General features: G+C 40.6%; 1 protein-coding gene across 2 annotated transcripts in view; it reads left to right on the forward strand.

Moving 5' to 3' along the window:
• Positions 1-27,969, forward strand: part of Efr3a (EFR3 homolog A) — an 87,763-nt gene that overhangs the window by 40,842 nt on the left and 18,952 nt on the right. For both annotated transcript variants that reach the window (XM_005078689.4, XM_013119528.3), the window contains 7 exons: positions 2,494-2,643; positions 16,361-16,498; positions 20,922-21,000; positions 22,458-22,593; positions 25,008-25,169; positions 26,283-26,397; positions 27,568-27,619. In XM_005078689.4, coding sequence (XP_005078746.1) covers positions 2,494-2,643; positions 16,361-16,498; positions 20,922-21,000; positions 22,458-22,593; positions 25,008-25,169; positions 26,283-26,397; positions 27,568-27,619 — 832 coding nt within the window. The remainder of the gene's footprint in view (positions 1-2,493; positions 2,644-16,360; positions 16,499-20,921; positions 21,001-22,457; positions 22,594-25,007; positions 25,170-26,282; positions 26,398-27,567; positions 27,620-27,969) is intronic.

Genomic DNA, 27,969 nt, shown 5'->3' on the forward strand with positions numbered 1-27,969 from the left:
GAGGATTTTTAATGATAATGTAAGAAAATGTGTTTGAGTAATTCAAATATGAGATTACCTTATTTTTAGGTATTTATTGCCCTCTAGTGGCAAACCTTCTTTCTTCAGATTTTCTATTTTTATTATCAGTATAAAAATATGTACATAAGGATGTTATTAAGTTAATTTTAAAACTTTATATATGTGTACTGTATTTATATAATTCCCCCTTCCTGTCCTCCCTCCAACCTTTCCTATGCTCCCTCAACTATATTGCCTCTCTTTCTTATCTTTTCTTCATTTCCCTTTTTGCTTTTTGAGACTGAGTTTCTCTGTGTAGCTTAATAGCCTGCCCTGGAACTTGCTCTGTAGACCAGGCTGGCCTCGAACTCACAGTTCACAGAGATCCTCCTGCCTCTCTGTGTCTCCCAAGTGCTGGCATTAAAGGTATGCACCAGCACTGCCCAGCAAGACCTGTTTCCCCTTTTTCTTTAATTATGAGAGAGGAGAAAGAGAGAGAGAGAGGAGTGTGTGTGTGTGTGTGTGTGTGTGTGTGTGTGTGTGTATGCGTGTGCGTGTGTGTGTGTGTGTGTGTGTGGTATCTGAAGTTCTCCATTGCCCACATTTCATTTGAATCACTGTGAAGCAAATGAGTAAATTAACATGCTTAAAGGTAAAAGTTGCACATTTTTCCCGCTGTCACTTGAATAAATGTCTGTTTAGTTTTCTTCAAATTATTTATATTTCCTTTCAGGTTCCAACTTAGATTCTTATTTTTTATCCCTTTAGATTTTAGTAAAACCCAGTCATACAGAACTTTCAGACTTTGGCAGAAGGAGCTGAGTCTTGAGCTGTTATCTTTTCCCCTTCTTGAGTCACCCAACTTTAATTTCTTTCTCAAAAAAAATACAATAAAAAAATCCCTAAAACCAAGAAAACAAAATAAAGTAATACCAAAACAAAAACAACAGACCACCAAACTAACCGAATCCAAACACACACACACACAAAAAAAAAACTGTGGAGTCTTTTAAGTGTCAGTGAACTCCTCCTGGGCATGAGACCTGTCCTAGAGAGGTTGATATACTCAGTGTTACTCTATTGGAAAAAACTGATTTTCTCTCTCCCTGCAGGTGTAAGTGACAGTGTTAACCTTTACCATAGTGGCTAAGTTTTCATTCATCATCCATTTATTCATTTTTAAAAAATAGAGGTAAATCACATACATTCAGATATATATATATTAAAACAAAAACTGTCATGTTGAAGTTGGACAAGACAAACCAACACAAGGAAAGGAGCCCAAGAGAAGGCACAAGAAGCAGAGACCTCTTACTCACGCACTTAGTCCCATGGGCAGTGGACGCTGTGGTGCGCAGGCATAGGACCTGGTGGGCTGTCTTACTCACGCACTTAGTCCCATGGGCAGTGGACGCTGTCGTGCGCAGGCGGAGGACCTGGAGCGCTGTCTTACTCCCGTCTCTCCAGGGTCCCATGGGCAGTGGACGCTGTCATGCACAGGCAGAGGACCTGGAGCGCTGTCTTACTCCCGTCTCTCCAGGGTCCCGTCTGCTGCTCGCATGGCTTTGTGAAGTGTTGCTACTTCCTTGTCAACATGCTCCATTCTTTACACACTCATGCTTTCTGGAAGTCAGTGGTAGCTGAGCTGACAGGACTGCAGTTGGTGATCTTTTCAGGTGGTAAAAAGAAGGGAAAAGTTAGAGAGTAGAACAGAAGAGGCAATTTGAGCAGAAGAAATGCCTTGTAAGAGAAAGGGGCAAGCTAAGCTACTTGAGACTTTGTCCTTCAGCAGTTCATACAAATCTAGTCCCCTCCCTCCCGTCCCCTCCCCTCTCCTGCCTTCCCCCTCGCTCTGTAGACCAGGCTGGTCTTGAACTCACAGAGATGGTCTGCCTCTGCCTCTCGAGTGCTGGGGTTAAAGGCATGTACTGTCACAGCCCAGCTCACTTCTCTTTCTTTTTCCCAAGAAGAGTAAGGAAAGACTGTGAGGAAATTGGGGCTTATGAATTGTGATGGGCAACACTGCGAAACTCCAGGTCTTGTGTTCACGTCTGTGGACACAACTTTTAAATGAAGAAGCTTGCCTTTCTGAGGACTGAGGGGTACTCTCCAGGAGCAGTGGCAGAGCATGCCGTAGAACAGTACAGTGATCTCCTCACTCAGCTCTGGGGCCTCACAGTGGCTTATTAATTACCATCGTGTTAGAAGAAGCTACACTTCTGATTGCCCTTTTGTTAGCAATTAATGTACTAGATAGCTCTGTAGATTTTAGCCTTTTAAATGTCATTGATTTGTAGAGATAATATGCTTAAAGCCTCTTGAATGTATCTTGCGGTGTCCACTTTAGATTTTTGAGATTTTAGTCTCTTACATATGATGCTGCTTTAAAACGTTTTATGGTTGAGAGAGCAATATCAACACATACTCTAATGTAGACTAACAGACTTGTTTAAACATCTGTTTTCATGGGTCTTTTTCCCCCCATCCTTATAGGATCCGTATTGCTGGAATAAGAGGTATTCAAGGTGTGGTTCGCAAAACAGTTAATGATGAACTTCGGGCTACCATTTGGGAGCCACAACACATGGATAAGATTGTTCCCTCCCTCCTGTTTAACATGCAGAAGATAGAAGAAGTTGACAGGTATTGTATACAGACAGAAAGTTGGGATGGAGAGATGGCTCAGCGGTTAAGCGGGCATGCAGTGCTTGCAAAGCACCTGAGTTCTGTCCTAGCTCCCACTCTGGGCAGCTTACCGTGCCCATTGCTGCATCTACATTCATGTGCACGGACCCAAACGCACACAGACACTTCCATGTAATTAAAAATAAAGTCTTCAAAAAGATACTAAATGCTGTGTTACATGGTATATATGCTCATGTGCGTGTTACGGTAAGAATGTTTGGTTTCTACCGTGATGTAAGTGGCTGTCTCATAAAGTTAAGTGAGTTTAGACATATATGCCTCTGTAGAGATTTGTTAGTCTGTAGTGATCACACGAGAGTCGTTAGTCTTAGGTCCTGACTCGTGCACAGAGGTAATGATTCCCTATTAGAATGCATTTAAACACTGGACAGGTGAGTGGCTCACAAGGGACTTATGGCGAAGGCTGGTGACTGTTCAGTCCCTGGGAGGCGCACGCTGGAAGAGAAACTGACTCCCACAGTTGCCTTCTGACTTCACTCTGATGCTGTAGCATGTACACACACATGTGTGCAAGCCCACCACCTAAGTAAATAAATTTATTTCTTGGTTATTACCAGACATGAAAATTAATTTTAGTTAGTAGTGCTTAAATTTGTAGCCACGAGAAGCAGAAATTATAGCTGAACTTCTGTTGTTCCTCTCAAATCCAATATGCTTTTCTATAGGGAATTAAAACTAACCCAAGGGCTGGAGAGATGGCTCAGCCGTTTAAGGCTAGGCTCACAACCAAAACTAACCAAAATAAAATAATGACTGCTATTCGTTTTATTTTCCTTTGTATTGAAAATAGTTTTCATACAATATATTCTGATCACAATTTGTCCTTCCCTGTTTCCTCGTGGATCCTCCTCGCTTCCCCACTTACGACCCCATGCTGTGTTGAAAACAAACAGGCAAGCAAGCAAACCAGAATAAAGTAAAACAAGCAGAAAAAAGACAAGACAAAGAAAAATCATGAGAAACACACATACACAGACACAAACATGTGCACATACACCAAACCCATAAATACACAGACACAAACATGTGCACATACACAAAACCCATAAATACTCAGACACAAACATGTGCACATACACAAAACCCATAAATACTCAGACACAAACATGTGCACATACACAAAACCCATAAATACTCAGACACAAACATGTGCACATACACAAAACCCATAAATACACAGACACAAACATGTGCACATACACCAAACCCATAAATACACAGACACAAACATGTGCACATACACAAAACCCATAAATACACAGACACAAACATGTGCACATACACCAAACCCATAAATACTCAGACACAAACATGTGCACATACACCAAACCCATAAATACTCAGCAGAAACATGTGCACATACACAAAACCCATAAATACACAGACACAAACATGTGCACATACACAAAACCCATAAATACACAGACACAAACATGTGCACATACACCAAACCCATAAATACACAGACACAAACATGTGCACATACACAAAACCCATAAATACACAGACACAAACATGTGCACATACACCAAACCCATAAATACACAGACACAAACGTGCACATACACCAAACCCATAAATACTCAGACACAAACATGTGCACATACACAAAACCCATAAATACACAGACACAAACGTGCACATACACCAAACCCATAAATACTCAGACACAAACATGTGCACATACACAAAACCCATAAATACACAGACACAAACATGTGCACATACACCAAACCCATAAATACACAGACACAAACATGTGCACATACACCAAACCCATAAATACACAGACACAAACATGTGCACATACACAAAACCCATAAATACTCAGCAGAAACATGTGCACATACACAAAACCCATAAATACTCAGCAGAAACATGTGCACATACACAAAACCCATAAATACACAGACACAAACATGTGCACATACACCAAACCCATAAATACTCAGCAGAAACATGTGCACATACACCAAACCCATAAATACTCAGACACAAACGTGCACATACACCAAACCCATAAATACACAGACACAAACATGTGCACATACACAAAACCCATAAATACACAGACACAAACATGTGCACATACACCAAACCCATAAATACTCAGACACAAACATGTGCACATACACCAAACCCATAAATACACAGACACAAACATGTGCACATACACCAAACCCATAAATACACAGACACAAACATGTGCACATACACAAAACCCATAAATACACAGACACAAACATGTGCACATACACAAAACCCATAAATACACAGACACAAACATGTGCACATACACCAAACCCATAAATACACAGACACAAACATGTGCACATACACCAAACCCATAAATACTCAGCAGAAACATGTGCACATACACAAAACCCATAAATACTCAGCAGAAACATGTGCACATACACCAAACCCATAAATACACAGACACAAACATGTGCACATACACAAAACCCATAAATACTCAGACACAAACATGTGCACATACACAAAACCCATAAATACACAGACACAAACATGTGCACATACACCAAACCCATAAATACTCAGACACAAACATGTGCACATACACAAAACCCATAAATACACAGACACAAACATGTGCACATACACCAAACCCATAAATACTCAGACACAAACATGTGCACATACACCAAACCCATAAATACTCAGACACAAACATGTGCACATACACAAAACCCATAAATACTCAGACACAAACATGTGCACATACACAAAACCCATAAATACACAGACACAAACATGTGCACATACACCAAACCCATAAATACTCAGACACAAACATGTGCACATACACAAAACCCATAAATACACAGACACAAACATGTGCACATACACAAAACCCATAAATACACAGACACAAACATGTGCACATACACCAAACCCATAAATACACAGACACAAACATGTGCACATACACAAAACCCATAAATACACAGACACAAACATGTGCACATACACAAAACCCATAAATACACAGACACAAACATGTGCACATACACCAAACCCATAAATACACAGACACAAACATGTGCACATACACCAAACCCATAAATACACAGACACAAACATGTGCACATACACCAAACCCATAAATACTCAGACACAAACATGTGCACATACACCAAACCCATAAATACTCAGCAGAAACATGTGCACATACACAAAACCCATAAATACACAGACACAAACATGTGCACATACACAAAACCCATAAATACACAGACACAAACATGTGCACATACACCAAACCCATAAATACACAGACACAAACATGTGCACATACACAAAACCCATAAATACACAGACACAAACATGTGCACATACACAAAACCCATAAATACTCAGACACAAACATGTGCACATACACAAAACCCATAAATACACAGACACAAACATGTGCACATACACCAAACCCATAAATACACAGACACAAACATGTGCACATACACAAAACCCATAAATACACAGACACAAACATGTGCACATACACCAAACCCATAAATACTCAGACACAAACATGTGCACATACACCAAACCCATAAATACTCAGCAGAAACATGTGCACATACACAAAACCCATAAATACACAGACACAAACATGTGCACATACACAAAACCCATAAATACACAGACACAAACATGTGCACATACACCAAACCCATAAATACACAGACACAAACATGTGCACATACACAAAACCCATAAATACACAGACACAAACATGTGCACATACACCAAACCCATAAATACACAGACACAAACGTGCACATACACCAAACCCATAAATACTCAGACACAAACATGTGCACATACACAAAACCCATAAATACACAGACACAAACGTGCACATACACCAAACCCATAAATACTCAGACACAAACATGTGCACATACACAAAACCCATAAATACACAGACACAAACATGTGCACATACACCAAACCCATAAATACACAGACACAAACATGTGCACATACACCAAACCCATAAATACACAGACACAAACATGTGCACATACACAAAACCCATAAATACTCAGCAGAAACATGTGCACATACACAAAACCCATAAATACTCAGCAGAAACATGTGCACATACACAAAACCCATAAATACACAGACACAAACATGTGCACATACACCAAACCCATAAATACTCAGCAGAAACATGTGCACATACACCAAACCCATAAATACACAGACACAAACGTGCACATACACCAAACCCATAAATACACAGACACAAACATGTGCACATACACAAAACCCATAAATACACAGACACAAACATGTGCACATACACCAAACCCATAAATACTCAGACACAAACATGTGCACATACACCAAACCCATAAATACACAGACACAAACATGTGCACATACACCAAACCCATAAATACACAGACACAAACATGTGCACATACACAAAACCCATAAATACACAGACACAAACATGTGCACATACACAAAACCCATAAATACACAGACACAAACATGTGCACATACACCAAACCCATAAATACACAGACACAAACATGTGCACATACACCAAACCCATAAATACTCAGCAGAAACATGTGCACATACACAAAACCCATAAATACTCAGCAGAAACATGTGCACATACACCAAACCCATAAATACACAGACACAAACATGTGCACATACACCAAACCCATAAATACTCAGACACAAACATGTGCACATACACCAAACCCATAAATACACAGACACAAACATGTGCACATACACCAAACCCATAAATACTCAGACACAAACATGTGCACATACACCAAACCCATAAATACTCAGCAGAAACATGTGCACATACACAAAACCCATAAATACACAGACACAAACATGTGCACATACACAAAACCCATAAATACACAGACACAAACATGTGCACATACACCAAACCCATAAATACACAGACACAAACATGTGCACATACACAAAACCCATAAATACACAGACACAAACATGTGCACATACACCAAACCCATAAATACACAGACACAAACATGTGCACATACACCAAACCCATAAATACACAGACACAAACATGTGCACATACACAAAACCCATAAATACACAGACACAAACATGTGCACATACACCAAACCCATAAATACACAGACACAAACATGTGCACATACACAAAACCCATAAATACACAGACACAAACATGTGCACATACACCAAACCCATAAATACACAGACACAAACATGTGCACATACACCAAACCCATAAATACTCAGACACAAACATGTGCACATACACCAAACCCATAAATACTCAGCAGAAACATGTGCACATACACAAAACCCATAAATACACAGACACAAACATGTGCACATACACAAAACCCATAAATACACAGACACAAACATGTGCACATACACCAAACCCATAAATACACAGACACAAACATGTGCACATACACAAAACCCATAAATACACAGACACAAACATGTGCACATACACAAAACCCATAAATACTCAGACACAAACATGTGCACATACACAAAACCCATAAATACACAGACACAAACATGTGCACATACACCAAACCCATAAATACACAGACACAAACATGTGCACATACACAAAACCCATAAATACACAGACACAAACATGTGCACATACACCAAACCCATAAATACTCAGACACAAACATGTGCACATACACCAAACCCATAAATACTCAGCAGAAACATGTGCACATACACAAAACCCATAAATACACAGACACAAACATGTGCACATACACAAAACCCATAAATACACAGACACAAACATGTGCACATACACCAAACCCATAAATACACAGACACAAACATGTGCACATACACAAAACCCATAAATACACAGACACAAACATGTGCACATACACCAAACCCATAAATACACAGACACAAACGTGCACATACACCAAACCCATAAATACTCAGACACAAACATGTGCACATACACAAAACCCATAAATACACAGACACAAACGTGCACATACACCAAACCCATAAATACTCAGACACAAACATGTGCACATACACAAAACCCATAAATACACAGACACAAACATGTGCACATACACCAAACCCATAAATACACAGACACAAACATGTGCACATACACCAAACCCATAAATACACAGACACAAACATGTGCACATACACAAAACCCATAAATACTCAGCAGAAACATGTGCACATACACAAAACCCATAAATACTCAGCAGAAACATGTGCACATACACAAAACCCATAAATACACAGACACAAACATGTGCACATACACCAAACCCATAAATACTCAGCAGAAACATGTGCACATACACCAAACCCATAAATACACAGACACAAACGTGCACATACACCAAACCCATAAATACACAGACACAAACATGTGCACATACACAAAACCCATAAATACACAGACACAAACATGTGCACATACACCAAACCCATAAATACTCAGACACAAACATGTGCACATACACCAAACCCATAAATACACAGACACAAACATGTGCACATACACCAAACCCATAAATACACAGACACAAACATGTGCACATACACAAAACCCATAAATACACAGACACAAACATGTGCACATACACAAAACCCATAAATACACAGACACAAACATGTGCACATACACCAAACCCATAAATACACAGACACAAACATGTGCACATACACCAAACCCATAAATACTCAGCAGAAACATGTGCACATACACAAAACCCATAAATACTCAGCAGAAACATGTGCACATACACCAAACCCATAAATACACAGACACAAACATGTGCACATACACAAAACCCATAAATACTCAGACACAAACATGTGCACATACACAAAACCCATAAATACACAGACACAAACATGTGCACATACACCAAACCCATAAATACTCAGACACAAACATGTGCACATACACAAAACCCATAAATACACAGACACAAACATGTGCACATACACCAAACCCATAAATACTCAGACACAAACATGTGCACATACACCAAACCCATAAATACTCAGACACAAACATGTGCACATACACCAAACCCATAAATACACAGACACAAACATGTGCACATACACAAAACCCATAAATACACAGACACAAACATGTGCACATACACCAAACCCATAAATACACAGACACAAACGTGCACATACACCAAACCCATAAATACTCAGACACAAACATGTGCACATACACAAAACCCATAAATACACAGACACAAACATGTGCACATACACCAAACCCATAAATACACAGACACAAACATGTGCACATACACCAAACCCATAAATACTCAGACACAAACATGTGCACATACACCAAACCCATAAATACACAGACACAAACATGTGCACATACACCAAACCCATAAATACTCAGCAGAAACATGTGCACATACACCAAGCCCATAAATACACAGACACAAACGTGCACATACACCAAACCCATAAATACACAGACACAAACATGTGCACATACACAAAACCCATAAATACACAGACACAAACATGTGCACATACACCAAACCCATAAATACTCAGACACAAACATGTGCACATACACCAAACCCATAAATACACAGACACAAACATGTGCACATACACCAAACCCATAAATACACAGACACAAACATGTGCACATACACAAAACCCATAAATACACAGACACAAACATGTGCACATACACAAAACCCATAAATACACAGACACAAACATGTGCACATACACCAAACCCATAAATACACAGACACAAACATGTGCACATACACCAAACCCATAAATACTCAGCAGAAACATGTGCACATACACAAAACCCATAAATACTCAGCAGAAACATGTGCACATACACCAAACCCATAAATACACAGACACAAACATGTGCACATACACAAAACCCATAAATACTCAGACACAAACATGTGCACATACACAAAACCCATAAATACACAGACACAAACATGTGCACATACACCAAACCCATAAATACTCAGACACAAACATGTGCACATACACAAAACCCATAAATACACAGACACAAACATGTGCACATACACCAAACCCATAAATACTCAGACACAAACATGTGCACATACACCAAACCCATAAATACTCAGACACAAACATGTGCACATACACCAAACCCATAAATACACAGACACAAACATGTGCACATACACAAAACCCATAAATACACAGACACAAACATGTGCACATACACCAAACCCATAAATACACAGACACAAACGTGCACATACACCAAACCCATAAATACTCAGACACAAACATGTGCACATACACAAAACCCATAAATACACAGACACAAACATGTGCACATACACCAAACCCATAAATACACAGACACAAACATGTGCACATACACCAAACCCATAAATACTCAGACACAAACATGTGCACATACACCAAACCCATAAATACACAGACACAAACATGTGCACATACACCAAACCCATAAATACTCAGCAGAAACATGTGCACATACACCAAACCCATAAATACACAGACACAAACGTGCACATACACCAAACCCATAAATACACAGACACAAACATGTGCACATACACAAAACCCATAAATACACAGACACAAACATGTGCACATACACCAAACCCATAAATACTCAGACACAAACATGTGCACATACACCAAACCCATAAATACACAGACACAAACATGTGCACATACACCAAACCCATAAATACACAGACACAAACATGTGCACATACACAAAACCCATAAATACACAGACACAAACATGTGCACATACACAAAACCCATAAATACACAGACACAAACATGTGCACATACACCAAACCCATAAATACACAGACACAAACATGTGCACATACACCAAACCCATAAATACTCAGCAGAAACATGTGCACATACACAAAACCCATAAATACTCAGCAGAAACATGTGCACATACACCAAACCCATAAATACACAGACACAAACATGTGCACATACACAAAACCCATAAATACTCAGACACAAACATGTGCACATACACAAAACCCATAAATACACAGACACAAACATGTGCACATACACCAAACCCATAAATACTCAGACACAAACATGTGCACATACACAAAACCCATAAATACACAGACACAAACATGTGCACATACACCAAACCCATAAATACTCAGCAGAAACATGTGCACATACACAAAACCCATAAATACACAGACACAAACATGTGCACATACACAAAACCCATAAATACACAGACACAAACATGTGCACATACACCAAACCCATAAATACACAGACACAAACATGTGCACATACACAAAACCCATAAATACACAGACACAAACATGTGCACATACACCAAACCCATAAATACACAGACACAAACATGTGCACATACACAAAACCCATAAATACACAGACACAAACATGTGCACATACACAAAACCCATAAATACACAGACACAAACATGTGCACATACACCAAACCCATAAATACACAGACACAAACATGTGCACATACACAAAACCCATAAATACACAGACACAAACATGTGCACATACACCAAACCCATAAATACACAGACACAAACATGTGCACATACACCAAACCCATAAATACTCAGACACAAACATGTGCACATACACCAAACCCATAAATACTCAGCAGAAACATGTGCACATACACAAAACCCATAAATACACAGACACAAACATGTGCACATACACAAAACCCATAAATACACAGACACAAACATGTGCACATACACCAAACCGATAAATACACAGACACAAACATGTGCACATACACAAAACCCATAAATACACAGACACAAACATGTGCACATACACCAAACCCATAAATACACAGACACAAACGTGCACATACACCAAACCCATAAATACTCAGACACAAACATGTGCACATACACAAAACCCATAAATACACAGACACAAACATGTGCACATACACCAAACCCATAAATACACAGACACAAACATGTGCACATACACCAAACCCATAAATACACAGACACAAACATGTGCACATACACAAAACCCATAAATACTCAGCAGAAACATGTGCACATACACAAAACCCATAAATACTCAGCAGAAACATGTGCACATACACAAAACCCATAAATACACAGACACAAACATGTGCACATACACCAAACCCATAAATACTCAGACACAAACATGTGCACATACACAAAACCCATAAATACACAGACACAAACATGTGCACATACACCAAACCCATAAATACTCAGACACAAACATGTGCACATACACAAAACCCATAAATACACAGACACAAACATGTGCACATACACCAAACCCATAAATACTCAGACACAAACATGTGCACATACACCAAACCCATAAATACTCAGACACAAACATGTGCACATACACAAAACCCATAAATACACAGACACAAACATGTGCACATACACCAAACCCATAAATACTCAGACACAAACATGTGCACATACACCAAACCCATAAATACACAGACACAAACATGTGCACATACACAAAACCCATAAATACACAGACACAAACATGTGCACATACACCAAACCCATAAATACACAGACACAAACGTGCACATACACCAAACCCATAAATACACAGACACAAACATGTGCACATACACAAAACCCATAAATACACAGACACAAACATGTGCACATACACCAAACCCATAAATACACAGACACAAACATGTGCACATACACAAAACCCATAAATACACAGACACAAACATGTGCACATACACAAAACCCATAAATACTCAGACACAAACATGTGCACATACACCAAACCCATAAATACACAGACACAAACATGTGCACGTACACCAAACCCATAAATACACAGACACAAACATGTGCACATACACCAAACCCATAAATACACAGACACAAACATGTGCACATATACAAAACCCATAAATACTCAGCAGAAGCCAAAGTGTTTGCAGAGACCGGCAAGGTCAAAAGCACCCGGGAGGAGGTAGTAGCAGAACACTCCTTTAGTTCCAGCATGCAGGAGGCAGACACAGTTGGATTTCTGTGAGTTCAAGGCCAGCCTGATCTATAGAGTTCCAGGACAGCCAGGGCTACACAGAGAAACACTGCCTCAACAAACAAACAAATAAAAACAAAAGCAAAAACAGACAAAGCATTATGAGACAAAAAGAAATCTTCAGAAATACCATTGAGTTTCTTTTGGGTTGGCCTCATACTGCTGGACGCGGGGCCTGCCCGTAAGTGTGGATTTTATGCCCAGGGAACCCCCACTGGAGAAAAGTAAGTGTCCCTTTGTGAGCTGCTGACACTTGGGGAGAGCATCTCTGGGTTAGGGTGGGGCCTTATGCTGACCTCCCCCACTCAGCAGAGAGACCACTTCTGTCTCGATGTGTGTGGTGCCAAGGTCTCTGTGACTTCCTGTCAGCGCTGTCGTGTCCTGTGTGCCTCCTTCCGTCTGCCCTGCTGCCTCTTCATACTCCCTGAGGCCTGCGCGGGCTTGATGAAGATATGCCGCTTAGGATGAGAGAGTAAAGGTCTGTCACTCAGCACACTGTCCAGTTGTGGGTCCCCGTCTGCTTCAGGAGGGAGCTTCTCTTACAGTGACAAAGCGAAACACTGACACTTCCTTTTTCTCAACTAAAAGCTCGCCACTGTTGGCTTTTCATCAATCTCTAAGATATGTGGCATGAAATGCTGGTTTTCTTTTGACCCCCACAATGTTCAAGTGCACTTGACATTGTGAATGTCACCTGGCTTTTCCACATGCGGTTAGGGTTAGGTTAGGACTTGTTACTTCTCAGAATGAATGTGTCACTCAGCAGCTAATGCAGAATTACCCAGTTTGACTTGGTTCACCTTGCTTCTTGTACTTAGAGAAGTCTGGAATAGATTTTAAAAGTATTTTATCTTACAGTTAAAATAATAAAATTGCTTATGACTAGCTATCATGGCCTATGCACGGCTCAAAATTGATTTGGAAATGAGGTGCAGTTGATAATCCTGTGCTGACACAGATGGAATAATATATATTCCCGTTGGTGCCAAGTGCAGGAAGGATTGATGCATAGGTCCCGGATGTGACTATCTCCAGCTTTGTAACCTTCCCTAGAAGTGCGAAATGATATATTTTAGAACCTCCTGTGTTCGTTCTATTTATAGTGCTATAGCTAAAGCTTAAGATTTTCCTATCTGAAATATGAGGATCTCTACCTAGCCGGGGATCTGTTTTCCAATGAAACCCAAAGTTATCCCAAGTAAGATACTGGAAACAAATTGATAACCACTTTCAAATGAAAATTTAGTTTCCTCCTAGGGAGTCTCATTAAGGAAACAAACCATTCTTAAAAGTGTTCAGCATTGCCTGGCAGTAGACAGGTGACAGACAGTGAGCTCAATGGCATCTTTGGAGGTTGCTTGTCTCATAATATCATGTCAAGGCACTTGCTTTTTTTATTAATTTTGCCTTATTTATTTTATATCATATATGTATACACATATTTCTTCTCTCATTTACCCTACAGGTCCTTTGCATACGTATTATGGCTTGCATACAAACAAGTGGATCTCTGTTTCTTGTGCCTTCTCTTGGGTTCTTTTCCTTCTGTTTGTTTTGTCCAATTCCAATGTGTTTAGTTTTGCTTTATAATACTTTATCTATTATTATCCCATAGAAGCTTGATTTCTAATGAGAGACAGAAAGGGGGGAGATAGGGTGGAGCTGGAAGGAGTAGAGGGAAGAGAAACTAACTATATTCAGGATATAGTATATGAGGAAAAAAACCCATTTTCAATAAAAGGGAAGAAAATGTTGGAAACAGAGACTGTAGATGTCAAGTTGTGAGCTGTATTTTTCTGATGTAACCCCAGTGCCAGAGATGTGTATATATAATAATAATATATATTATCATTGTTGCAATAAATATGTTGCAAAAAATCATAAGATAATATCTCAAAATGTGGACAGAGCAAATACTTTTTACTGAAAATGTCTATATGCAGCTATTCTAATTGGTTTAAGTCTCTTTCTTTTTTAACATGTGGGTTATGTCATGGCTTTTCTGCTCTTTTCGTTTGTTCCCAGTTGTAGTTAGATGGGGTGTTTGGCTACAGATGTTTCTTCTGGACCTGTGCTCACTGGGCCCATATGGCTGTGAATGTTGAGACATTGTATGAAAGAGAACTGTTGAATTTTGGTGTGGCTTCGTGTTTTGAGATAGGGCTTCACTCACTATTTAGCTCTGGCTGGCCCGACACTCATGATGTAGAACCATGTTGGCCTTGAACTCATAGAGATGCTCCTGGGGTTAAAGGTAGCATGAGGGGCATTCTTTCTGTTGGAAACAAATTACCGGTGAATTTAGAACACCCTATTTGAAAGATTATATGCTTAGCTCTTGTGTCACTAAGTCCTTAAACATTAGAATTCAACCTTAATGTTACTTGGGAATAAAGCAAAATGTGTTCTTAACATTTTTAATATTTCTGTTTACCCTTCAGCACTAAAATTCGAGTTGTGGTGCTGGACTGTTTTATTTCTCTTTCAGTCGCCTAGGCCCTCCTTCTTCCCCCTCTGCAGCCGACAAAGAAGAGAACCCTGCAGTGCTGGCTGAGAGCTGTTTCAGAGAGCTGCTGGGCCGAGCAACTTTTGGGAATATGAACAATGCTGTTAGGCCAGTTTTTGCGTGAGTACTTGCTGTTTTCCTAGTTATCTGTGGCTTTGCTGCGTACTAGTTGTGTAACTTTCTTATGGAGGGTACATACTTTCTAATTAAGGTTTCTTACTTACTGTACAAGATAATGGCTTTCACTGCTGTTTTACTCGTACAAGTAACTTTGTGAAGGTAGCACTAGGCATATTTTTATTTTTCCCTGTGAGTATGAAGGATAGTATTAAACTTAATACTGTGTGTGTGTGTGCACTGAGAGATTGGACAGTGTCACCATGTGACACATTGTTTCTCTCCCTCCCTCCCTTCTTTTTCTTTTCCAGTTCTAGGAATTGAACCTTGCACCCTCCCAGGAGCTATATCCCTGTCCCCCAACTTTATCTGTTTATTTATTTTTACCTTGGCTGGGGGCTTAAGATTCTGTTCACTTTTCTGAATGAGTCTCATCTTTTACTCAGAGTCTAATCAAGATAAGAGTATGGAAGGCCCCACTGGTCCTTACACACTGTCTTCCAGGCTCTCATGAGCAGTAAGTCTCTCAAGGCAGGGCCTTCAAGTCTTCTGCTCCTAACTTCATCATCAGATGATCGTTCAGTCTGCTACACTATCCTACGCGATTGCTGGGCATTTCTTACTGATCTTTCCTTTGTTAAAGTTCACCACCAGCATCTTTTCATTCCATAACTACAATAATAAACATAGCACGTGAAGAGTATTTTGCCTGTAACATCCATAATTCTTTTCTTGGGGCGGTGTTTAAATACATGAATCATTAAGTCACAAAACTATGTTGAAAATCAAGTGTATCACCAGGTTTCCACAAAACTTGTGGACCTCTCTGTCACAGTGGCCTTGTGGAAATGCTACTAAAAAGAAACCAAATTATGTTAAATACATTAAAGGCAAATTATTTTTATTTATTTTTAAATATTTAAATTTAATAGAATTTGAGCTAAGCTAGCCTGTAAGGCAGACTTTACCACATTAGCCATACTTTAGTTGAACAATTTAAAGTGGGCTTGTGTGCTCCCCACTTTTAAAGTAAAAACTATTTTTCATATAATGTATTTTAAGCTTGCTTTTCCCTCTCTCAACTCCTTCTATGTCCTCTCCATAATCATGCCCACCCAATTTTACGTTCTTTTTCTTTCTTTCAATACAAAGCAAAATTTAAAAAGAAAAGGGGACATGGAAGGAACAAAACTGCCACAAGAATCAAAAACAAACAAAAGATGAGTAAGACCAAAAAAAAAAAAAGTTCAAACAAAGCTAACAGTCTACAAAAATAGCCACTGTTTGTTTTGTGCAGCCGACTGCCTGGGTTCTGTCCTAGAGTGTGGTTTGATCTCCCAGTGAGATTCCACCGGAGAGAACTGCACACAGCCTGGACCTTGACAGGTCCTGTTCACGCGCTGCTGCGGTCTCTGAGCTCATAGGTGCATCTATCCTGCTGTATCTGGAAGACAAGGTTTCCATCACTTGTAGCGCTCAGCAGCCTTTGTGGCTCCCTCCTTCATAGGTGTCTGAGCCTTGTGGACAGTAGTTGACAAAGATGGAGTCATTCATCACTTCTGGCTTTCTTAATAGCCCTTCTGCCTCCTCCTCTGCATAGGTCCCCCAAGTCTTGAGGGGAGTAGTTTGATGAAGACGTCTCATTCAGGACTAGATGCTCTAAAGTCTCTCGTTTTCTGCACATTTTTCCAGTTTGTGTCTCTGTGTTCATCCCATGTAGTGTAAGAAGTCTCTCTGGTGTGGATTGAGTGAGGCACTGATCTCTAAGTTGAGCAGGATGTTATTAATAGTCATCTTATTGCTATGTTCCTTTAGCAGAGTAATAGTCTTAGGTTTCTCCTGGGCACATGAACTGTCTAGTGCTGTGTTGTTTAGCAGAGCAATAGTTGTAGGTTTTCCCTGGCACATGCACTATCTGGTGCTGTATTCCTGTAGCAGAGCAATAGTGGTAGGTTTCCCCTGGGCACATGAACTGTCTGGTGCTGTGTTCCCTTAGCAGAGCAATAGTGGTAGGTTTCCCCTGGGCACATGAACTGTCTGGTGCTGTGTTCCCTTAGCAGAGCAATAGTGGTAGGTTTCCCCTGGGCACATGAACTGTCTGGTGCTATGTTCCCTTAGCAGAGCAATAGTGGTAGGTTTCCCCTGGGCACATGAACTGTCTGGTGCTGTGTTCCCTTAGCAGAGCAATAGTGGTAGGTTTCCCCTGGGCACATGCACTATCTGGTGCTGTATTCCTGTAGCAGAGCAATAGTGGCAGGTTTCCCCTGGGCACATGCACTATCTGGTGCTATATTCCCTTAGCAGAGCAATAGTGGTAGGTTTCCCCTGGGCACATGAACTGTCTGGTGCTGTGTTCCCTTAGCAGAGCAATAGTGGTAGGTTTCCCCTGGGCACATGAACTGTCTGGTGCTGTGTTCCCTTAGCAGAGCAATAGTGGTAGGTTTCCCCTGGGCACATGAACTGTCTGGTACTGTATTCCTGTAGCAGAGCAATAGTGGTAGGTTTCCCCTGGGCACATGAACTGTCTGGTGCTGTGTTCCCTTAGCAGAGCAATAGTGGTAGGTTTCCCCTGGGCACATGCACTATCTGGTGCTGTATTCCTGTAGCAGAGCAATAGTGGTAGGTTTCCCTGGGCACATGCACTATCTGGTGCTATATTCCCTTAGCAGAGCAATAGTGGTAGGTTTCCCCTGGGCACATGAACTGTCTGGTGCTGTGTTCCCTTAGCAGAGCAATAGTGGTAGGTTTCCCCTGGGCACATGCACCATCTGGTGCTGTATTCCTGTAGCAGAGCAATAGTGGTAGGTTTCCCCTGGGCACATGAACTGTCTGGTGCTGTGTTCCCTTAGCAGAGCAATAGTGGTAGGTTTCCCCTGGGCACATGAACTGTCTGGTGCTGTGTTCCCTTAGCAGAGCAATAGTGGTAGGTTTCCCCTGGGCACATGAACTGTCTGGTACTGTATTCCTGTAGCAGAGCAATAGTGGTAGGTTTCCCCTGGGCACATGAACTGTCTGGTGCTGTGTTCCCTTAGCAGAGCAATAGTGGTAGGTTTCTCCTGGGCACATGCACTATCTGGCTTCAGGTTCCTGGCCACCTTAGCAGTGTCAGGTGTGGCTTCCATCTCGTAGAGTGGTCCTGAAACCCAGTCAGAAGTTGTTGGTTGCTTCCACACTGTGTGTGCCTCCATTGCTCCAGTATGGTTTGCAGGCCGCTCTCTATTGCAGGTCTCAGGGTTTGTAGCCGGGTGGTGATAGCGATTATCTTTCTTCTTTGGTAACGCACAGAGGACCTTGAATGCTAGCCAGTAGTAATGAAGCTTCTAGGTAGACACCATCTTGACGTCTCCATGTTTGATGACCTAAGTAAGTCTTGCCTTCATCAATAGGGCCTTACCCTGTGTAGTAGCCATCTAATTAATTAACTGGATCCTGCCTACAAGTAAGGTCCTGTGTAATTTGGGAATATATAAAGAGTAACACCGGATAGATGAGGGCTATACACACTAATTACAGATTATGAGAAAAGACCAAAAAGTTGTCTGTCATTTAAAAACAGGGAATTAATAACTAACTTGAGAATTTGAAATAGTATTTCTTAGGCTAGATGTGGGTAAATATAAAAAAACTTGCTTTGGTGGTATTTGTAAAGTGTATTTTATTTCATCATTGAAGTAGACTTTCTATTTCAATTGTTACTTGGTCTATAAAGAAACTAAGAGATTCCCTAAGAATTTGAATACCACATTTTCTTTCAACAGTGAGTGAGTACAAGACAGCTGGCGTTCTGGGTGCCGTGGAAGGGTTAGTGTGAAACAAGAAGAGAAAGACTAGATTACACTAGAGAAACCCCAACACCTTATCTTTAAGGTTTGAGGTGATTGTTGGCAATCTTAGCTAAAAGTTAAGTCAAGAATTGCCATTTGAACATGTTAATGGTCTTGTGTTGGTTGATTATAGGAATAAAGTTCTATACCAGAAGGTTTCAGGCCTGAGCCTTGAATACCATGGAATTATTAAAATAGACACTTAAAACTAAGTCTACCGTGTAATCACCTTTGTTTTGGATTGTTTAGGTTGACATGTCCAGGAACCTCTGAATGCCCTTGTGGAGTTTGGACAGAGGGATTTTTTTCTTTTTACATTAACCATAGAGTTTATTATGGGGAAGACAGAGAGACACCAAGAGGGAAAGAGACAAGGGAGAAGAGAGTGAAAGGGGGCATTTTTTTTTCTTACTGCTTCATTTAGTCTAGTATTTGTTACCCCTGTAACAAATACTTAACAGTTAGAAATGCATGCCATAGTTATAAAAGTGGAGCCCTGAATTTTCTTTTAGATAGTTTTCTGACTTTTTATATTGTTGAAGGTCTTAAAAGAAGGTATAATTCAAAACCAAGCGTTCCTAATTTCTAATTGTTGCTTGCAGGCATTTAGACCATCACAAGCTGTGGGATCCTAATGAATTTGCAGTTCACTGCTTTAAGATTATCATGTATTCTATTCAGGTAAAGTTAATGAACTGTTTGTTAAATAAGTAATAGTTATCCTGCATAGATGTGCATGTCACTAAACAGGTGGGAGATTTGCATGTGACGCTCTGTATTGGTTTTCTGAGACAGGGTCCCAGTCTGCAGCTCGGACTGACCTGGAATTCGCTATGTAGGTCAGGATGGCCGAACTCTCAGGAGATCCGCCTGCCTCTGCCTCCCGAGTGTGGGATTAAAGGCGTGCGCCACCAACGCTGACACACGGCATGCTCTTATTTGTATTTTTTTTCTCATTCACTGCTTGTTTTCTTACTGACCAAGATAAACATACCTAGTAAGAGGACTAGGTAATTGACTAAGTAACTTTTTGTGCCACTTTTAATATACTATTTAACTCATACATTGTGTGCTTCTTTTTTCCAGGTGAACTGGTATTGATTTTTATTTGTTATAGTTTCTATTCTTTATACAATCTTATGAGTGCTGTCTTCTACAAAGGACTGCCTTTGGGGATTTTCCCCCTCAAAATCTGAAAAGATTTGATTAGATCTTAATTCAAATGTGATGTTGTATCTTTAGTTTTGGTTCTTTCCCTATGCATTCTTTTAAATATATTATGCTATTTTTAGCTAATCCCTTGTAAGTCGTATGAAGATGGGTCCTAATTTGCCTAGGATAGTCTTAATGTGTATAGTTGTTAAGATTATCCTCACCCTCCATTACAGAAGTGTCCTGGTCAGACAGTAAATTAGATACATTTAAACAAGGCAGGCTTAGATGTGTGAGCTTCATGAGGAACACCCAGTTTACAAGTTAAGAAGTTCACTTTGAGATTGTTGTTGGTAGTAATATTAGTAGTAGTGATGGCGGGGTGTGTGTGTGTGTGCGTGCGTGTGTTGAGCATGGGCACACATGTGTCATATGCACATAGAGGTCAGAGAACAACTCTCAAGAATCAGTTCTCATCTTCAACTCGTTGAGGCAGAATAGCTCTGTCTGTCTGCCTGTCTGTCTGTCTGTCTCCTCTCTCTTCTCCCTCCCTATTTTTAAAATTATTTTTACTTTATGCACATGTGTATTTTCCCTGAATGCACATATTTGCACCACACGCATGCCCAGTGTCACAGAATGCAGAGGTCGGCATTGGACCCATTACAGACAGTTGTGAGCGGCCATGTGGGTGCTGGGAGCCACACTGGGTCCTCCAGAAGAGCAGCTGACGCTCTTAACCCCCGAGCCATGTCTTAAGCCACCCCGGCCTGTCCCACACCAAGTTAAAGACAGTACTTGGTTGTTGGCTTTCTTTACACAGGCGGTCATAAACAGATTCCAGTGCCGACGTTTATTCTTTAAAGGGACGGTTCTTGTGGCAGCTGCGTGTCGTAAATGCCAGTCCTTTATATGGGCTGCCAGGCACCTTTTCTCACAGACCTGCAGTTCTTGCTCAAACATCTTCCTGCTGTTGGCTTCCTTAGGCCCAGTATTCTCACCATGTGATCCAGGAAATTCTGGGACACCTTGATGCTCGGAAGAAGGATTCCCCTCGGGTTCGAGCAGGCATCGTCCAGGTTCTGTTAGAGGCTGTTGCTATTGCTGCTAAAGGTTCCATAGGTGAGTATCAGTAAAACAAAAAAGAACGCATCAGTAATACCAAGTGCTTCCCCGTAGCTGTCTGTGAAGTACCCTAAGATCTCTCCTATTTTCAAATGTTCTAGAATCTGAGTGTGTGTGGTCAGTTTTTCCTTCCTTTTTCTCCCCTCTTTCATGTCCTTTCTCTTGTAATTCTTTTAAAAAGGGTTAAGGATACGATTTATATACTGAACAATTGGGTGGATACAGATGTTAAAAGGCATATAAGTTGAACAGTTGAATTGTTTGAACTGTTTTTCTCTTTTCTTTCTTTTTAAATGTCACTAAGTATTCAGCTCAGGGCTGTGCCCATCCTACATAAGTGTTCTGCTTGTGAGTCACATCCCAGCTGTTTTATAGTTACTGAGATGACATCTTAGTGAACATTGCAGGATGGCCTTGAACTCACCATGTTGCCTATGCAGGCCTTCAACTGAAACCCTCCTGCCTCGGGCTCTGGAGTGAAATTCTTCAGTGTTGAAATCTTCTTAGTGCTGACAAGATGCTTGAAAATGGACTGCACTTGTTTTAGTATAGGACCCCTAAAAATCCTGTACTGTGTGTACGCAGTATAGGAAACACTGATGATTTGGTGTTTGTATTTGGGTGCTGTCTCTAAACTCTGTTTGCACGCATACTATGCATATATTACTACTAAATACCAAACATTTGTGACCCCCAGCCATTCTGGTGAAGGGCTTCTTCCACTTGTCATTCATGAAGACAGTCCTGCCCAATTATGAATTACAAAGAGACTTGGACCACGTGTAGCCCCGGGAGACCAAGGATCAGAAAACTGCAGGAATGTGTGTTAGCACAAGCAGGATATTAAGTGGCCCCTTTTGCTAGAATGGGTGGAGGAAATGAAGGAAGCATCTTTACAGTCGCAGTGCAGGCAAGTTATTGTGCAGCTCATGAGAGCTTCGCGGACTGACTAGGGATAGTCTGCCAAGTGGGGGGCAGGAGAGCAGGAAGTGCTGTCGCTGTCTCAAGAGTGAGGGAAGAGCTCTGTCTTGGGCAGCGTGCCGGGGAAGCTGGCAGATTGTAGGGAAACAAAGGGAAGAGAACAAGCCAAAGAACTTGCTGTTTCATACACGTGTGATTCGGGAAATGAGCGGATATGATAGAGATACAAGGCCAAAAGGAGAATCTAGCTGTGGTCTTGTTCAAAATGAAAGCGGAAGTCTTAGCTAGTCAGATATTCTAATATTCATTCCGTGCTGAATGAGAGTGGACCTTGTAGGCTATGGACCTTTTGTTATTCATCTTGTAGTTTGCCTTTAGAAGATGCAGACAATCAAGTTTAGTGATGCACACCTTTAGTCCCAGCACTTGGGAGACAGACCAGGCTGATCTCTGTGAGTTCAAGGCCTGGTCTACAGAGACTTTCAGGGCTAAACAGTGAGAACGTCAGAAAGAAAGAAAGAAAGAAAGAAAGAAAGAAAGAAAGAAAGAAAGAAAGAAAGAAAGAAAGAAAGAAAGAAAGAAAGATTGGGAGAGTGTATGAAACTAGGAAATGAAACACAGGTGGTCTATTCAGTCACCACATTTACTGGTGTCTGCTGTGTTAGCTGTGCTGTGCTAAGATCTGTGTAATGGGTGGGATGGACATTTAACCACATATTCCTTTCTGGATAAGTTTGTAATTGTGTGTGGACATAGCTATAGAACCTTTAGTTAATATGCAATATGACTAAGAGAAAAAAGCAAAGAAAAATCAGTTCACCAGAACCTGACAGACTGGAGAGTTTCTCATAATTGGAAATTCTTCCATTTTTAATCTGAGAAGACACAAAATAATTTTTCTGTTACAGTGAGCTGTATAAGTTTATGGATTCAGCCATCAGTCAAGTTAAATATCATCTCTGTAAATATTACTTTGGATAGACAAAATTAGGTATTGAATGAAAGAAAAGAAGCAAAAGGAAAGAAAGGGACATGACTGCTCCTAGGTGTAATTGGAGGATTTTCTCCTGCCTGCCAGTTGCAGAATAAACTCTCACACGCGTAATATTAGTTATAATTGCTTGACCAGTGGCTCAGGCATATTACTGACTAGCTCTCCCAATTAAAGTAACCCATTTAATTTATATTTTACCATGATGCTTTGGCTTGATACTTCATATCTTGCTTCTCCGGCGGCTACATGGCCTGACTCCGCCTTCTTTCTCTTCCCATATCTGTTTGGATTTCCCACTTGGCTCTATCTGCCTGGCAATTGGCCAGTTCCTCATAGATGGCCAGAATATGCGTCTAGTATGACTGTGAGACTTGGTTGTTTAGTTATACAACTTAAAAATTAACTGGAAAGCTCATAAATTATTATGTACCGAGTCTGCTGTGAAGTTTGAGAGTTGCTCTTGAGGGGACAAGCTCACAAAGATGGTCTTTCACAGGACCAACAGTGCTGGAAGTCTTCAACACCCTGCTGAAACACCTGCGGCTCAGTGTGGAGTTGGAAGCCAATGACTCCCAGCGGGGGTCTGTGGGCAGCATCCCCTTGAGTTCCAAAGACAACGATGAGAAGATTGTGCAGAACGCTATCATCCAGACCATAGGTCAGTGCGCCACTCTGCGGGTCACTGTGGGGTGACCTGCAAACACTCCCCCGTAAGCTATTGGGAAGTACACTTGTCAGAGTTGAGTGACGGCTTTAGACTTCGCTGTTACACACTTTTTAATCAACCTTCCATAGTTCAGTTTTGTTAACTGAACCAGTAATGTCTTCTGCAGCTTTGATTTGGCAGTTGGAGCTTGGGCGATGCTAGCTATGATACTTGCTTTGTGAGTGCTTAGCTTTTTATCTCATTTCCCTGAGAGGAAGCCAGAACAAGTACAGAGACACAGGAGGTTGCTGTGAAGTTCCGTTCCCTAGGTGCTGCCTGGAGTGATACACCGATGGATATTACTCTGCATATGGAGAACACAGAGGTCCTTAGATGCTGAGTGTTTGTGGTATATGGTTTGGGGAAATGAGTATTTCTGATATTTACCAGACAAAATGGGATAGTTACTGATTTAGCGGCACAGGGATTTAGGTTCACAATGTGCAAATAAAAGTTTCCTAAAAACTGTCTGCAGAAGTTTACTTAAATATTTATGTTTTACACAGTGTTAGATAGAGGAAATTATAATTTATTTACATTACATGTAGCTTGAACAGTCATTGTTTTGTTTTAATGTATTGAAAGCACCGTTTAAAATTACAACACTGAGTCAGGTGGTGGTGGCACACGCCTTTAATCCCAGTGAACAGGAAGATCTTTGTGAGTTGGAGGCCAGCCTGGTCTACAAAGTGAGTTCCAGGACGGCCAAGACTGTTACAGAGAGAAACCCTGTCTCAAAAAAAACAAAAAAGCAAAACACAACAAAAAACAGACAAACGAAAAATACAAATTTTGGGCTGAAGAAATGTCTCAGGTTAAGAACACTGACTAGTCTTCCAGAGGTCCCAAGTTCAATTCCCAGCACCCACATGGAGGCTAACAACCATATGTAACTTCAGAGGCCCTCCTCTGGCCTCCTGGGGGACCCACCAAACATGCACATGGTACCCAAACATGCGTGTAGACAAAATGCCTATACACAGAAAATAATTTAAAAATGGTTTTGAGTTATATGGAAAATTTACCACTTTTCAGTTTGTGAAATTTGTCTTCATATATTCATAGGGTTTTTTGGAAGCAACCTGCCAGACTATCAGCGATCAGAGATCATGATGTTCATCATGGGGAAAGTGCCTGTGTTTGGAACATCCACTCATGCTTTGGATGTCAGTCAACTGGGGTATGTCCTCAGGTGTAAATGAGCTCGCTGTGGATTGCCTGTTTTAACTCAAAACTGTTAGTGTTTTAAAACTTGAGCAATGAAAAGCAACAGTGTTTTATTTGGTACTAGATCATTGGGACATTAAGTCAGTGCTTACGTTCATTTCAGATCATTTTTAACTTATAGATTCCAATTTTTTTTAACTCTTGTATTGGTGAAATGGAAGATTTATTTGCCCTATTCATTCTGTGTCTGCACATATATAGGGTGAAATTTCAAGCTTTCTGAAAACTTTTAAAACACTGTTATTGAATCAGGAATACTGACTTGGGGTGGTAATGTTTCCCTATAGATTTGATTTGGTAATATGCTAAAGCATTAGATAATGTGCTAAAATGATCTCATTATGCCTTATAATTATATGACTATTGGGTTTTCATCAAAAATGCCTTTAAACTTTTAAGGAGATGGAAATGCTGACTACCAGTTGGATCCCTGCATATATATGCGTGTATAGCATACCATAGCCATCGGTCTGTATAGTCAGACATGCGCTAACAAGGCACTGGCGGCTGGGGAAGTAGACTAGCACGTAAGTGGGTGAGCACGCTTCCTTAATAAGAAGTGGGTAAGAGTGGTGTCCGGAAGAACAGTAAATAGAGGGAGGTCATCAATGGCGGAGTCAACTAAAGGACAGTCTATTCTTAAGTAGTTCCTACAGTTCTCTCTCTTTATGAGGAATACTGTGAGCATTTGATGTGTGCTGATCAGATAGATGAAAGTAGCATTTCCATCTCAGATGTCATCCCTGTGACTGTTGTGTACACGGAGGATGGTTGGCATCCCTGTAACTGTTGTGTTCACAGAGAACACAAGGCATTTCTGCACTTTCTTGGGTCACTTTGTCCTGTACTTGAAGGATTTAATCTTCATATCAGCACTTGAATTTGTGTTCTTAAAGACCCAGTAACTTGAATTTTCTTGTTTAAATTTTTTAAACATTTATCTGTTTTAATTAATATGAAATGTATTTTAGTTTATAAAATGAGTCCTGGCATAAGCGATTATAAAAATAAATAAAATCTATTTATCCAGTAAGAATAAAGTTTTTAAATGAGAAAAAGGTACTTTAAATAGATGAAGTTAATATAAATGTAAATTGGTAATGCCATGCTTTGTATGTTTCAGGGATTTGGGAACCAGGAGAATTCAGATAATGTTGCTGAGGTCTTTGCTTATGGTAAGGAGTGTAATATAAGTGGGGGAATGGTCTTTAAATGACTGAGGAGTGGTGTCACCGCCAGCTTCACGCTCTGTCCCGAGGATCTCCCCTTTATCTTCTCATCGCTACTCTTCTGGCTCTTCAGTGCTGCCTGTCCTGTCGCTCTGTCTGACCTTCCCTGTGATCAAGCTTACAGAAGGCAGACGCAACGCCCATTTGTAGATAGAGTCCTGTGCTCAGAGGCGTTAGGTGGACAGAGTTAAAGAGGCCCAGGGTCACTGAGCTAGACACTGGGACTCAGATACGAAAATCTATAGTGCCATCCTCATTCCATCCAGGCAGTGGCTTCTTGTTAAGAGTGCTTATTG

The sequence above is a fragment of the Mesocricetus auratus genome, unplaced genomic scaffold (assembly GCF_017639785.1).
Source record: "Mesocricetus auratus isolate SY011 unplaced genomic scaffold, BCM_Maur_2.0 Super-Scaffold_100023, whole genome shotgun sequence".
NCBI classification, from domain to species: domain Eukaryota; kingdom Metazoa; phylum Chordata; class Mammalia; order Rodentia; family Cricetidae; genus Mesocricetus; species Mesocricetus auratus.